We start from the raw sequence: 13,514 nt of genomic DNA, 5'->3' as shown, positions 1-13,514 counted from the left end.
AAAACTAGAAACATGGGAATTTTTATCTTTGTCAACGATACTGCCCACGTCCAATTGTTGGTAAAACTGGATCCTGTTGAAATAATCATTACTTATACTGAAGATGGGTCCTGTTTAGTTTTGACTTGACTAGTTCTGTGACAAATCAACACTGACCCTTTCCATTAAAACAGAAAATGCAGTTTCCATTTTCACAGGGTCTGCTGATATTTCCCATTATGTGTGTTTTTTTTTCAGATTTTGACAACGCAAGGAGTAAATTGCCTAAATTTCATTCCAATGCCAGGAACGCCTCCAGCCTCGTGATAACATCGCCAGTTGTGCCAGCCTCAACAAATAGACACTCTTCTTCTATCTCATGGGTAAGCAGGTTAATTCTTGCAGTCCAGGATCCTTTCAGTAAGATTTGGGGCATCACCAGTGGCTCCTTGCCTTGACTCTAGTGCTATGAACCAGCTCCACACGTTAGCAAAGGGTTTAGAACCATTTCATTACATAATGGCCAGTGGGGCTGCTGGAAAGATCTTTCCGATTTGTCTCTTTCTGTTCTTTCTTTCAAACTCTTCTTTTCAAAGTCCAGAAATCTGGATCAGCTGAGAATCCAGACTTCTTGAAAACTCTCACCTGAAATCTGGACCACCTGAGAATCTGGACTTCTCAACAACTCAGTTTTTGTGTGCATGCATTGGATGCATGTGTTTGTGGATTGCCTAAGTACCACAAATGTACTGCCCAAGAATCTGGAAAATCCAGAAATCTGGACTGACCCAATCCCTGAGCAGTATGAATTTGAGGACTTTTACTGTAGTCCCATTCAAAAGTTACTGTTGATTGTATTTCCCTGCTAGTTTTTTGACTGTAATGACTCCCATGGTTGAAACAGAGATCTTGTTTCCCCTCTCACTCTTTTGCCAATGAATTTGAATCTGTAACTTCTGGTTTGCTGATTATCCTTTTTTTTTTTTCTTTTTTTTTTCACACCATAAATCACATTAACCATGATACACACTTTTTCCTTTTCACACATTTCACACACATTTTCTCTCCCCCCAACCTCCCTCCTCCCATCCCACCCTCCCTACCTCCCCCCTCCCATCCATTTAAGGTACAAAATCTAGGATACATTAAACCAGTCAGACAATGTTGTCATTCAATAAAAATACACCAGAAATTCCACTGAGTCCATTCTTTTCATTTCCTTTTCCTTCCGTTAACTTAGGTAGTGATTGTCCCCGGTAGGTTTTCGCTATTGTGTTTCATGTAAGGCTCCCATATTTGTTCGAATATTTCAATATTATTTCTTAAACTATATGTTATTTTTTCTAATGGAATACATTTATTCATTTCTATATACCATTGTTGTATTTTCAAATTATCTTCCAATTTCCAGGTTGACATAATACATTTTTTTGCTACGGCTAGAGCTATCTTAACAAATCTTTTTTGTGCATCCTCCAAATCAATTCCAAATTCTTTGTTTTTTATGTTACTTAGGAGCAAGATCTCTGGATTCTTTGGTATATTGTTTTCTGTTATTTTATTTAATATCTGATTTAGATCTTCCCAAAATTTTTCTACTTTCTCACATGTCCAGATTGCATGAATTGTTGTTCCCATTTCTTTTTTACATCGAAAACATCTATCAGATACTGTTGGGTCCCATTTATTTAACTTTTGAGGTGTAATGTATAGCCTGTGTATCCAGTTATATTGTATCATACGTAACCTCGTATTTATTGTATTTCTCATCGTTCCAGAGCATAACTTCTCCCATGTTTTCTTTTTTATCTTTATATTTAAATCTTGTTCCCATTTTTGTTTAGTTTTACCATTTGTTTCCTCATTCTCCTTTCCTTGCAGTTTAATATACATATTTGTTGTAAATCTTTTGATTATCATTGTATCTGTAATCACATATTCAAAGTTACTTCCGTCTGGCAAACTCAAACTGCTTCCTAATTTATCCTTCAAGTGGGATCTCAATTGGTAATATGCCAGCGCATATACTTGAGTTATATTGTATTTATCTTTCATTTGTTCAAAGGATAATAATCTATTTCCTGAAAAACAATTTTCTATTCTTTTAATCCCTTTTTTCTCCCATTCTCTAAAGGAAAGGTTATCTATTGTAAAAGGGAGTAACTTGTTTTGCGTCAATATTAGTTTTGGTAATTGATAATTTGTTTTATTTCTTTCTACATGAATCTTCTTCCAAATATTGAGTAGATGATGTAATACTGGAGAACTTCTATGTTGTACCAATTTTTCATCCCATTTATATAATATGTGTTCAGGTATCTTTTCCCCTATTTTATCTAATTCTAATCTAGTCCAATCTGGCTTTTCCCTTGTTTGATAAAAATCTGATAGGTATCTTAATTGTGCGGCTCTATAATAATTTTTAAAGTTTGGCAGTTGTAAACCTCCTTGTTTATACCATTCTGTTAATTTATCTAGTGCTATCCTCGGTTTCCCCCCTTTCCATAAAAATTTCCTTATTATTTTTTTTAACTCCTTGAAGAATTTCTCTGTCAGTTGTATTGGCAATGCCTGAAATAGGTATAATATCCTTGGAAAAATGTTCATTTTAATACAGTTTATCCTTCCTATTAGTGTTAGTGGTAAATCTTTCCAATGCTCTAAATTGTCCTGTAATTTTTTCATTAGTGGATAATAATTGAGTTTATATAGTTGGCGAGATTTTTATTTATTTGTACACCTAGGAATCTTATTGCTTGCATTTGCCATCTAAATGGTGATTCCTTCTTAAATTTTGAGAAATCCGCATTATTCATAGGCATTGCTTCACTTTTATTTACGTTGATCTTGTAACCCGACACTTCTCCATATTCCTTCAATTTCTTATATAATTCTTTTATTGATAGTTCTGGTTCTGTTAAGTATACTATAACATCATCCGCAAATAAACTGATTTTATATTCCTTGTCTTTTATTTTTATCCCTTTTATATTATTTTCTGTTCTTATCAATTCTGCTAGTGGTTCTACAGCTAACGGAAACAATAAAGGTGATAGTGGGTATCCCTGCCGTGTTGACCTGCTTAAGTTAAATTGCTTTGATACATGTCCATTTACTGTCACTTTCGCTAATGGTCCCTTATATAATGCTTTAATCCAATTAATATACTTCTCCGGTAAACTGAATTTTTGCAATACTTTGAAAAAATAATTCCATTCTACTCTGTCAAAGGCCTTCTCTGCGTCTAAAGCAACTGCTACTATTGGTGCTTTATTCCCTTCTACTGCATGAATTAAGTTAATAAATTTACAAATATTGTCTGTTGTGCATCTTTTTTTGATAAATCCAGTTTGGTCTAGATTTACCATTTTCGGTACATACTCTGCTAATCAGTTTGCTAATAGTTTAGCTATTATCTTATAATCTGTGTTAAGTAAAGATATTGGTCTATATGACGCTGGTGTGAGTGGATCTTTCCCTTGCTTTAGTATTACTGTAATTATTGCTGTTTTACATGAATCTGGTAAGCTTTGTGTTTTATCAATCTGGTTGATTACTTCCAGGAGGGGCGGAATTAATAAGTCTTTAAATGTTTTATAGAATTCTATTGGGAATCCATCCTCTCCTGGTGTCTTATTATTTGGTAATTTTTTTATTATCTCTTGTATTTCTACTATTCCAAATGGCTCTGTTAATTTATTTTGTTCCTCTATTTGTAGTTTTGGTAGTTCAATTTTAGTTAGAAATTCATCTATTTTCCCTTCTTTCCCTTCGTTTTCAGTTCGGTATAATTGTTCATGGAATTCTCTAAAATTTTCCTTAATTTCTTTTGGATTATATGTAATTTGTTTGTCTTTTTTCCTTGATGCCAATATCATTTTCTTAGCTTGTTCTGTCTTAAGCTGCCATGCTAGGATTTTGTGCGTTTTTTCACCTAGTTCATAATATTTCTGTTTTGTCTTCATTATATTCTTCTCCACCTTACATGTTTGTAGTGTTTCATATTTTATTTTTTTATCCGCAAATTCTCTTCTTTTAGTTGTATCTTCCTTCATTGCTAATTCTTTTTCTATATTTACTATTTCCCTTTCCAACTACTCTGTTTCCTGATTATAGTCCTTTTTCATCTTGGTTACATAACTTATTATTTGCCCTCTAATGAATGCTTTCATTGCATCCCATAGTATAAACTTATCTTTCACTGATTTCGTATTTATTTCAAAATACATTTTAATTTGTTTTTCAATAAATTCTCTAAAATCCTGCCTTCTAAGTAACATGGGATTTAATCTCCATCTATACATTCTTGGAGGGCTGTCCCGCATCGGACTTGTCAGCCACAAACGAGCCTGCAGCTGACGTGGACTTTTACCCCCTCCATAAATCTTCGTCCGCGAAGCCAAGCCAAAGAAAGATACATTCTTGGAGGGATGTCCTCTAACTTTACTGTCAATATTAAGGGTGAATGGTCCGATAGTATTCTAGCTTTATATTCTGTTTTTCTTACTCTATCTTGCATACGAGCTGATAACAAAAATAGGTCTATTCTTGAGTATGTTTTATGTCTAGCCGAGTAATATGAATATTCCTTTTCCTTTGGGTGTTGTTTCCTCCATATATCCAAAAGTTGCATTTCTTCCATCGATTTAATTATAAATTTGGTTACTTTGTTCTTTCTGTTAATTTTTTTCCCAGTTTTGTCCATATTTGAATCCAAATTCAGGTTGAAATCCCCTCCTATTAATATGTTCCCTTGCATATCTGCTATCTTCAAAAAGATATCTTGCATAAACTTTTGATCTTCTTCGTTAGGTGAATATACATTGAGTAGATTCCAAAACTCTGAATATATCTGACATTTTATCATTACATATCTCCCTGCTGGATCTATTATTTCCTCTTCTATTTTAAATGGCACATTTTTACTAATTAATATAGCTACTCCTCTTGCTTTTGAATTATACGATGCTGCTGTTACGTGTCCTACCCAATCTCTCTTTAATTTCTTGTGCTCCAATTCAGTTAAATGTGTTTCTTGCACAAATGCTATATCAATTTTTTCTTTTTTCAGTAAATTTAGCAGTTTCTTCCTTTTAATTTGGTTATGTATTCCATTAATATTTAAAGTCATATAGTTCAACGTAGCCATTTTATACTTTGTTTATCTTCCCTTTCCGTTTCTCCATCATTACCTTTCCTTCTTATCCATTTCTGTTTTCTTGTTTTGAACCCTTTATAAGACAACATTCCTAAAACATCAAACATTTTCCTTATTCTCCTATTTAAAACTTCTTTAGCTCCAATCTCCCCTTCCCCTCCTGAGTTGTCCTTTATCCTTTGTCGGACAACCACATCTCCCCTCTCCATTTGGATTTGCGAATTCACTCGCAAGCGTCAGCTGATTTTGCAGTGACCGTAACTCCTCCCCACCCAGCCCCCCCAGAAAAGATTTCACTTTTCATATGTAACAAAGGTCACTCTTTTAATTCCCTCCTTATTCCCTCTATTCCATTTCCTTCCCTTATTAATTCTTGTCTATACTCTCTATATTTTCCTCTAAATACGGATACATTCATGTATGCACACTATACATATACACACATATACCTCTTTACCCACATACATATAAATCGTGGTTATTTTTACTCTTATTACATGTCTTCATCTCTCTGTTTGTTTTGTAGTTGTTCTGCAAATTTCCTTGCTTCCTCTGGATCCGAGAATAGTTTTTTTTTTCCATAAGATCATTTTCACTGTATTGAACTCCTTCCTCTTCTTCAGGAGTTCAAAACTTATGTGTCTTTTTAGTTCGCAGTCTTTTGTACTCTCGTTACACGTCTTCATCTCTCAGTTTATTTTGTAATTGTTCTGCAAATTTTCGTGCTTCCTCTGGATCCGAGAATAGTCTGTTTTGCTGTCCTGGAATAAATATTTTCAATACCGCTGGATGCTTTAGTATAAATTTATACCCTTTCTTCCATAAAATCGCCTTTGCTGTATTGAACTCCTTTCTCTTCTTCAGGAGTTCAAAACTTATATCTGGATAAATGAAGATTTTTTGCCCTTTGTACTCCAGTGGCTTGTTGTCCTCTCTTACTTTTTCCATTGTTTTCTCCAGTACCTTTTCTCTTGTAGTATATCTTAGGAATTTTACTAAAATAGATCTTGGCTTTTGTTGTGGTTGTGATTTAAAGGCCAATGCTCTATGTGCCCTTTCTATTTCCATTTCTTGCTGTAGTTCTGGACATCCTAGGATCCTAGGGATCCAATCTTTTATAAACTCTCTCATATTCTTGCCTTCTTCATCTTCCTTAAGGCCCACTATCTTTATGTTATTTCTTCTGTTATAATTTTCCATTATATCTATTTTCTGAGCTAACAGCTCTTGTGTCTCTTTAACTTTTTTATTAGATTCCTCTAATTTCTTTTTTAAGTCCTCTACCTCCATTTCTACTGCTGCTTCTCGCTCTTCCACCTTGTCCATTCTTTTTCCCATTTCTGATAAGGTCATAACTATTTTATTCATTTTCTCTTCTGTATTGTTTATTCTTCTTCTTAAATCATTAAATTCTTGCGCTTGCCATTCTTTAAATGACTCCATGTATTCTTTAATAAGAGAAAGTATATCCTTTATCTTGCCTTTCCCTTCTTCTTCTATTTCACTGTACTCTTCCTCTTCCTCTTCTTCTTCCTCTGGGTTGGCCATCTGTTGTTTCTTTGTTGTCCTTTTCTTCTCTTCTTTCTTGTTTTTGTTGTCTTCTATGTTCTCCTCTTGCTGCAGCTGTTCTGCAGCTGTCATTGCCGGCTGTGGAGATCGACTCCCCAGCTGGTCACCCCTCCCGTCGGTGTGTTTTTTTGCATGCGCGGTTGCGCACTTTTACTCGGCTCAGCGAGCCATTTTTGTAGTCCACTTTCTACCGACCTGAGGGAGAGGGTTTCTCTCTCCACCGCGGGCCTCTTTGAACAGGTAAGGCCTTCTCCTTCTTCTTCCGTTGTCTTCTCTTCCTCTCTTCTTACCGTTGGTTTCGATTTTTCTTTTTTCGTCGCCATCTTCTTTACACCTTTATACTCACTTTACTTTAATTTTTATTTTTGTGCCTTTGTGTTTTCCTTTGTTTTTTCCGACTTTTCTGGAGAGGGCTGGAGTTCACCGTCCGGCCACTACTCCATCACGTGACTCCTCCTTCGGTTTGCTGATTATCCTGACCAAAAAAAAACAATCAGGTACCCCCTTCCATTCCACCGAAGAACCCCACAGTGATGACCATCTGAGTTCAATCTCTGGGACAGATTCTTCTCTCCCTGGTCTGATGACCAGAATAGACTGGTTGAAATACCCAGTGAAAATCAGGCATAGTTTCCCCTACCTGCCCCCCACCCGCACATACACACACATGATCCAACTCTATTTCCAGGCCCCAGTTCCCAGCCACTGCCTCAGATCGACACTGGAAACAGGAGAGCACCACCCCCCCGCCCCCCACCCCCCCACCGCCATTAACTTTCACCTTCCACTTGATTTGGATTTCAGGATTGCTTCTGCGAAGGTGGAAATTCTGGACAAATGATTTATCTCCCTCTGATTTTGCCATTAACAAAAAGAGTCTAACTGTTCTCAGCCTGACGCATTATTCACCCAAACTTGAGTAGAAAATGGGCAAGGAGGGAAGCAACGTATTACATGGGAATTTACAGGGGCAGTTGATAGTGGGATAAAGAGGTCTTGAGATGTAATAGACATCAAGATCTGATAACTGCATCATGAGGAACTAAGATATAAAATGCAGTGTTTGAAGGGAGTTGGATTTGAGGGGCAAGGAGTATATTGTGGGAAGCTAGACAAAAGGCATGTGTCGAACGGAGCAGTACATAAATTCAGTCAGGAAGAGTGTGGTTTCATGTAAATTTAAATTTAGACATACTGGCATACACAGTTACAGGCCCTTTTGGCCCAATTAACCTACACCCCAGGTATGTTTTGAACAGTAGGAACATGGAGAGACAGGAAGGACATACAAACTCCTTACAGCGCTGGATTCGAACCCCAGTCTCTGGCACTCTAACAGCATTGTGCTAACCAGTAATGTGGCGTTGAGCTGTACCCTATGTGTGGAGGGAGTTAATTCAAAAGTTGACCTCGGGACCTCAGGCTAAGGATCAGTTCATCACATGCCTGTCTGAGTGCATTAATAGATCATGCCCACAGATATGGATGAGTTCAGTCTTGGGCTTGGCGATGATGCACTTCTTACCAATAAATAGCATCTCAGATGAAGAAGACTGATTTTGAAGCCATGTGGAGGCAGTAGTGAGTCAGTGACAATGGGGGAAGGAGGGATGAACAGAGCTGGGAAAGAACAGTCACATCTGACCATCTCCTCATTAACAGGGTGGGGAACAGTCAGATGTGCTGTTGGTGATGGAAGGCAATAGGGTACTAGAATTTGATGCTGACTGACCATATTACACTGCTACCTATTTGCTTGATGTGTATAACAATTGCTGTTCCTTATAGTTTCCAGGTTCAAGTTCTATCATGTCAGCAGAAGTGACCCAGACCCTCCTGTTCTGCTTTCTGTGGGTTCTGAAGAATGCCAATGAATCAGCCCTTAAGGAATGGATCCTGGGACTTCCAGCACAGCAGCTGCTTAGCCTTCTGGAGCTCCTTGACCTCTGCGTGTCTGCCTTTGAGTATGAGGTCAGAGGATGATAGATGCCCATGTAACAAGCCATTTACATTTATAGTAAATCTAATACATTTGGTTGAGGGAACGACGCTTATTGAGAGAGGCTGGAAGCAGCATTCTCCAAGAGTAGTTCCCTGCAGGGTTGTGAAAATGCCAGGTTCACTTAATCCTTATGTCCAAGGATTAAAGGCCTGTCACATGAAGACAGATGAGGTCAGCTAGGTTTGTATTCCTTAAGCGTAGAGTGAAAGGCATCTAATTAAGTTTACAAAATTCTGACAGGGCCACGCAGAATGGAGAGGATGTCTCCTTTGGCTGAGATGTCTAGCGCACACAGTTTCAAGTTACAGAGAAAAATGTAGGACTGAGTTAAGGATAAATGTCTTCATGCAGAGGGTACGAACCCATGAAATTCTCCAGAGGACATCACCATGTATATTTAAGTAAGCAATAGATACGTTTTCAGACACAAAGGCATTGAGGAATAAGATTGGAGTGAATCAGAATTTATTGTCATAAACAGCGTCATAGTGTAAACATTTCTCTCAACCCCCCCTTACCAAATAAATAAAATAGTGCAAGTAAAACTAAGGCAGTGTTTGTGCTTCATTGATCATTCAGGAATCTGATGGCAGAGGTGAAGAAACAGTCCTTGTGCTGCTGAGTGCTTGCCTTCAGGCTCCTGTTCCTTTTTCCTGATGGTTGCAGAGTGAAGAGGACATAGCTTGGGTGGTGGGGGGGGGGGGGGTCCTTGAGGATAGAGGCTGCTTGTAGATGTCCTCGATGAATTGCCTGTGATGTCGCAGGCCGAGCAAAAACCCTCCGGAGTTTTTTCTTGTCTTGAGCGTTGGCATCTCCGTGCCAGGTAGTGTTGCAGCAGGCCAGTATTTTCTCCATGGAACCCTTGTAGAAATTTTTGAGAGTCTTTGAAGAGCAAGAATGTGAGGTTGAGATTCATGATCATCAATATTAAATGGGAGAGCAGACTTGAGGGACTGAATAGCCTGTTTCTGCTCCTTGTTTCTATGTGCACCTGAGCACAAACCTTCAGAGGAATGAATCAGAGCCAAATGATGCAGATGTGTAATGAACTGCATTTGAGCACACAAAAGAGTAGAATAGAGACACAGAAACATGTTAGCTGAAATCAACCAGGCACAGGCAAAGAGAGAAAAACTGGAAATGAAACAGCATAATATTGCGTGAAGAGTGTTGCCCAGAGTCTAGGTTGCCCACACGTTGAGCTGCGTTTGTTCTGAGCTTGTCGAACCTCTGACATGCAGTCACAAGCTGTTTAAAAAAAGCACCTGTCTTCCTAATCCATGGAGATGAAATCAGAGCCAATCCAAGTTCTGATCTCCTTCGCATTCAGTGAAGAAGCAGCTCTGCCCAGCGCCACAACTCGCCTTTACTTCCCCCCTCTCCTCCACCTCCAGGCAGAGGTGTACTGAAGTCCTGATAGATGACACAATGCTCCCCAGAGGACTGAGGCTGCCACCTGTTGAGGCTACAACTGTGTCTGCATATCTTTTACATGTACAGTAAAACCCCTGGTATCTGGTGCCTTTGGGGATAAGTAGATGCCGGAGAAGTGTATTTTCCAGTTGTTTGAGACTTATTCTTACAATGCCTAAATCTTAAAGCATTTTACTTTATTTTCTGTCACATTGTTTGAAAACATTTAACTTTAGCTGCATCTGCAGGTTCCTCCCCCTTCACGGAGCCACTGAAAAACGAACAATAATATTATAGATAATTAACCCACCTCCACCCCAAACAAGTTTGCCGATAAAGCCTCTGACCAGGGAAACTCTTACTAAGTAGGGATGAGCGATGTCAACTTGAGTGACACCATTGCTGTTTCACACAACAATTCAAACAGCTGCTATGAGCAAAGCATGACCAAGGCACTCTGTTGGCTGAATATTTGCTCCCATTTTCACCAAATGTTTATGCGTTACTTTTAAAATTTTAAACTTACATATTTTTTACTTACTATTTTATTCTTTTTTTTTTACTTAAATTTTTTTTGCCAGTTGCTTGAATTCCGGATACCAGGGGTTTTACTGTAATAACGTAAAGATCGTGGGAAAGCTACATACTGCTGTCAAAAGAGCAAACTCTTGATCCTCTGTGATGTTGTCAGCAGCGTCTGCAGTACAACAAATGAATACAATCTGGGGGCAGGGAAGCACAGAGGGCTGAATGGCCTCTTATTTTGTTTCTCCGTGTGTTGCCATCTGAGTTGGGAATTGACTTAATTACTGGAGTGAAGAGAGAATGAGGCAACATTCCATTCCATCTGTTCACAGGGCCACCCATCCACAGAACAAATCAGCAGCGTTATGTACAGGAAGTCGAGAGACATGAAATTGCAGCTGGAGAAAACCATCTTTGGAACCGCAGGAGCCCGTAGAGAGATGATGAAACGTCGGGAATATCCAGGTGAGAGAGCTCCTGCCTCCCATTATTGGTAAACACGGATTGTTCAATCTTTAAGAAGGGTCCAGTTTGTTTTGGAATCTCTGACCAACTTAACTCTTGGAAAAGCTGTCTTGCAGGGATTTGCTCTGGGACCCCTTCTCTTTGTGATTTTTATAAATGACCTAGATGAAGAAGCGGAAGGATGGGTCAGTAAGTTTACAGATGATCCGAAGGTTGGAGGAGTTGTGGATAGTGCAGAAGGTTGTCATATGTTTCAAATGGACATCGACAGGATGCAGAGTTGGGTGGAAAAGTGGCAGATGGAGTTCAATCCAGATAAGTGTGAGGTGATGCATTTTGAAAGGACAAAACAAAAGGCTGAGTACAGGGTTACTGGTTGGTTACTTAAGAGTGTGGATGAACAGATGGACCTTGGAGTCCAAATCGATACATCCCTCAAGGTTGCCACATGGGTTGATAGGATATTTAAGAAGGCCTATGGGATGTTGGGCTTCATTAATAGGGGGATTGAGTTCAAGGGTCAAGAGGTCATGTTGCAACTCTATATATTTCTGGTGAGACCACACGGAGTATTGAGTTCAGTTATGGTCATCTCATTATAGGAAGGATGTGGAAGCTATGGAGAGGGTGCAGAGGTGATTTACTAGGATATTGCCTGGATTGGAAAATAAATCTTATGAGGCAAGGTTAGCAGAGCTGGGACTTTTGTCTTTAGAAAATAGAAGGATGAGAGTAGATTTAATAGAGGTCTACAAGATTATGAGAGGCATAGATAGGGTGGAGAGCCAGTGTCTTTATCCTAAGGCCAGAATAGCAAACACCAGAGGATATATGTACAAAGTGAAGGGAAGTTTAGGGGAGACATTAGGGGTGTTTTTTACAGAGAGTTGTGAGGCCTGGAATGCCTTTCCAGGGATGGTGGTGGGGGCTGAAACGTTACAAGTATTTTAGAGACAAGACACATGGATGAAAGAAAAATGGTAGATAAAAGCAGATTTTGTGTAATATTACACCTGTTTATTACATGACAATAAAGGAATTTTGAATCTTGACTGTATAATGTAAGATAGTCACAGTGAAAAATTAAAATATATATTCAAGTGTTATACAAAGGATTGAGTGTACAGAACCGAAACATCACATAATGCCTTTCAGTGATTGGTTCTAATAACTCAGCTGGATGATATTACTGAGTTTCCCCAGCTTACTTTGTTCACCATTGGTTCCCAGCCCAAACTTTGGAATTCCTTCTCTGAACCACTCTGTCCTTCTTGAGTCCTGGAAATTCCACCTCTTTGAGATTGGCTCACTGACTTGTTCTGGGGCCCAGGGCCAAATTTTATTCGATACCTTGGGTTATTTTGTTGCAATAGAGTTGCTATATAAATGTGAGCCCCTGTTGTAAAACTGCCTTGGATTGTTGAAATACGGAACCATTGATTGACCCTGGGAGAATATTTGGCCCATCTTTACAGAGTTACCTGCAGCAGAATTTAAATGGAAATCCTACCCTGGCCAAGGTTTGTAATCCTCTGTTTATTTTCTTCATGTCTCACCAAAGTCATTTGTTTCAGGAATTGACAAGGTCTTCCCTGGGATGAACATGGGCCTACATGAGAAGTTACGTTGGAGGAAAGACCTGACACAGTGGCGCCAATCTGCCGGCAGCGACAAGTAAGGAGATCCCACCTTCATCATCTTCGTTGTACTTCTGACTTGGTTACAGAATGCATTTACTTGTATTTGCATATGGGTGTAAAAATTATTCTGGATAAGTCATGCAGAATAGATATACATGAATTGGCAGCCAGTGTGACACTTTATATCAGGTTCTTTTCCACTGAAGTTTGACCTTATAGCTTTAAGATGGGCTGTCAAATCAAGGCTAGACTTCCCTCCCCAGTGTGGCCATATGCATGTATGCACAGGTGCCTGTGCAGGTTGTGATTGTGAGTGTGTGTGTATGTGTGTGTGTGTGTGTGTGTTTGTCTTTGTGTCTATGTATGTGCGTGTTTACGTGCATGTTTGCATGAGTTTCTGCATGGTTCCTTACTTCCCCTTTCTGCTGATTCCTGTTATCGCTGAGCATGACATCAAGAGTTATTTCTGTAACTGTTGTGTTTGATCACCCGAGGATTACTATGGGCAACAAAAGCCAGACTTTCCCTACCCAGCATACTTCTATATACCATATCTATTACATACGAACACAATGGTTGCATCAGGCTACCTATTATCTCAGACTGAAGTTGAAACTGGAGCGCGGAACCTTGATCAATGGAAACCAACCTGATTGTGTTGGATATTCTGGAGCTGTTGATCCAGGTATGAGGTACTGTGATCTTCTCTCCCTAACCTCTCATCCAACCTGCCTTGTGTGTGTAACACAACATGAAAATGGCC

General features: G+C 38.9%; 1 protein-coding gene across 2 annotated transcripts in view; it reads left to right on the top strand.

Moving 5' to 3' along the window:
- The window catches only part of LOC138758670 (dedicator of cytokinesis protein 7-like), a 157,332-nt gene that overhangs the window by 111,113 nt on the left and 32,705 nt on the right, over positions 1-13,514 (top strand). For both annotated transcript variants that reach the window (XM_069927953.1, XM_069927954.1), the window contains 4 exons: positions 238-362; positions 8,495-8,677; positions 10,979-11,111; positions 12,686-12,785. In XM_069927953.1, coding sequence (XP_069784054.1) covers positions 238-362; positions 8,495-8,677; positions 10,979-11,111; positions 12,686-12,785 — 541 coding nt within the window. The remainder of the gene's footprint in view (positions 1-237; positions 363-8,494; positions 8,678-10,978; positions 11,112-12,685; positions 12,786-13,514) is intronic.

Source organism: Narcine bancroftii, chromosome 3 (assembly GCF_036971445.1).
Source record: "Narcine bancroftii isolate sNarBan1 chromosome 3, sNarBan1.hap1, whole genome shotgun sequence".
NCBI classification, from domain to species: Eukaryota; Metazoa; Chordata; class Chondrichthyes; order Torpediniformes; family Narcinidae; genus Narcine; species Narcine bancroftii.
The sequence above is the reverse complement of the archived record's forward strand: the minus strand, read 5'-3'. Positions and strand labels throughout refer to the sequence as shown.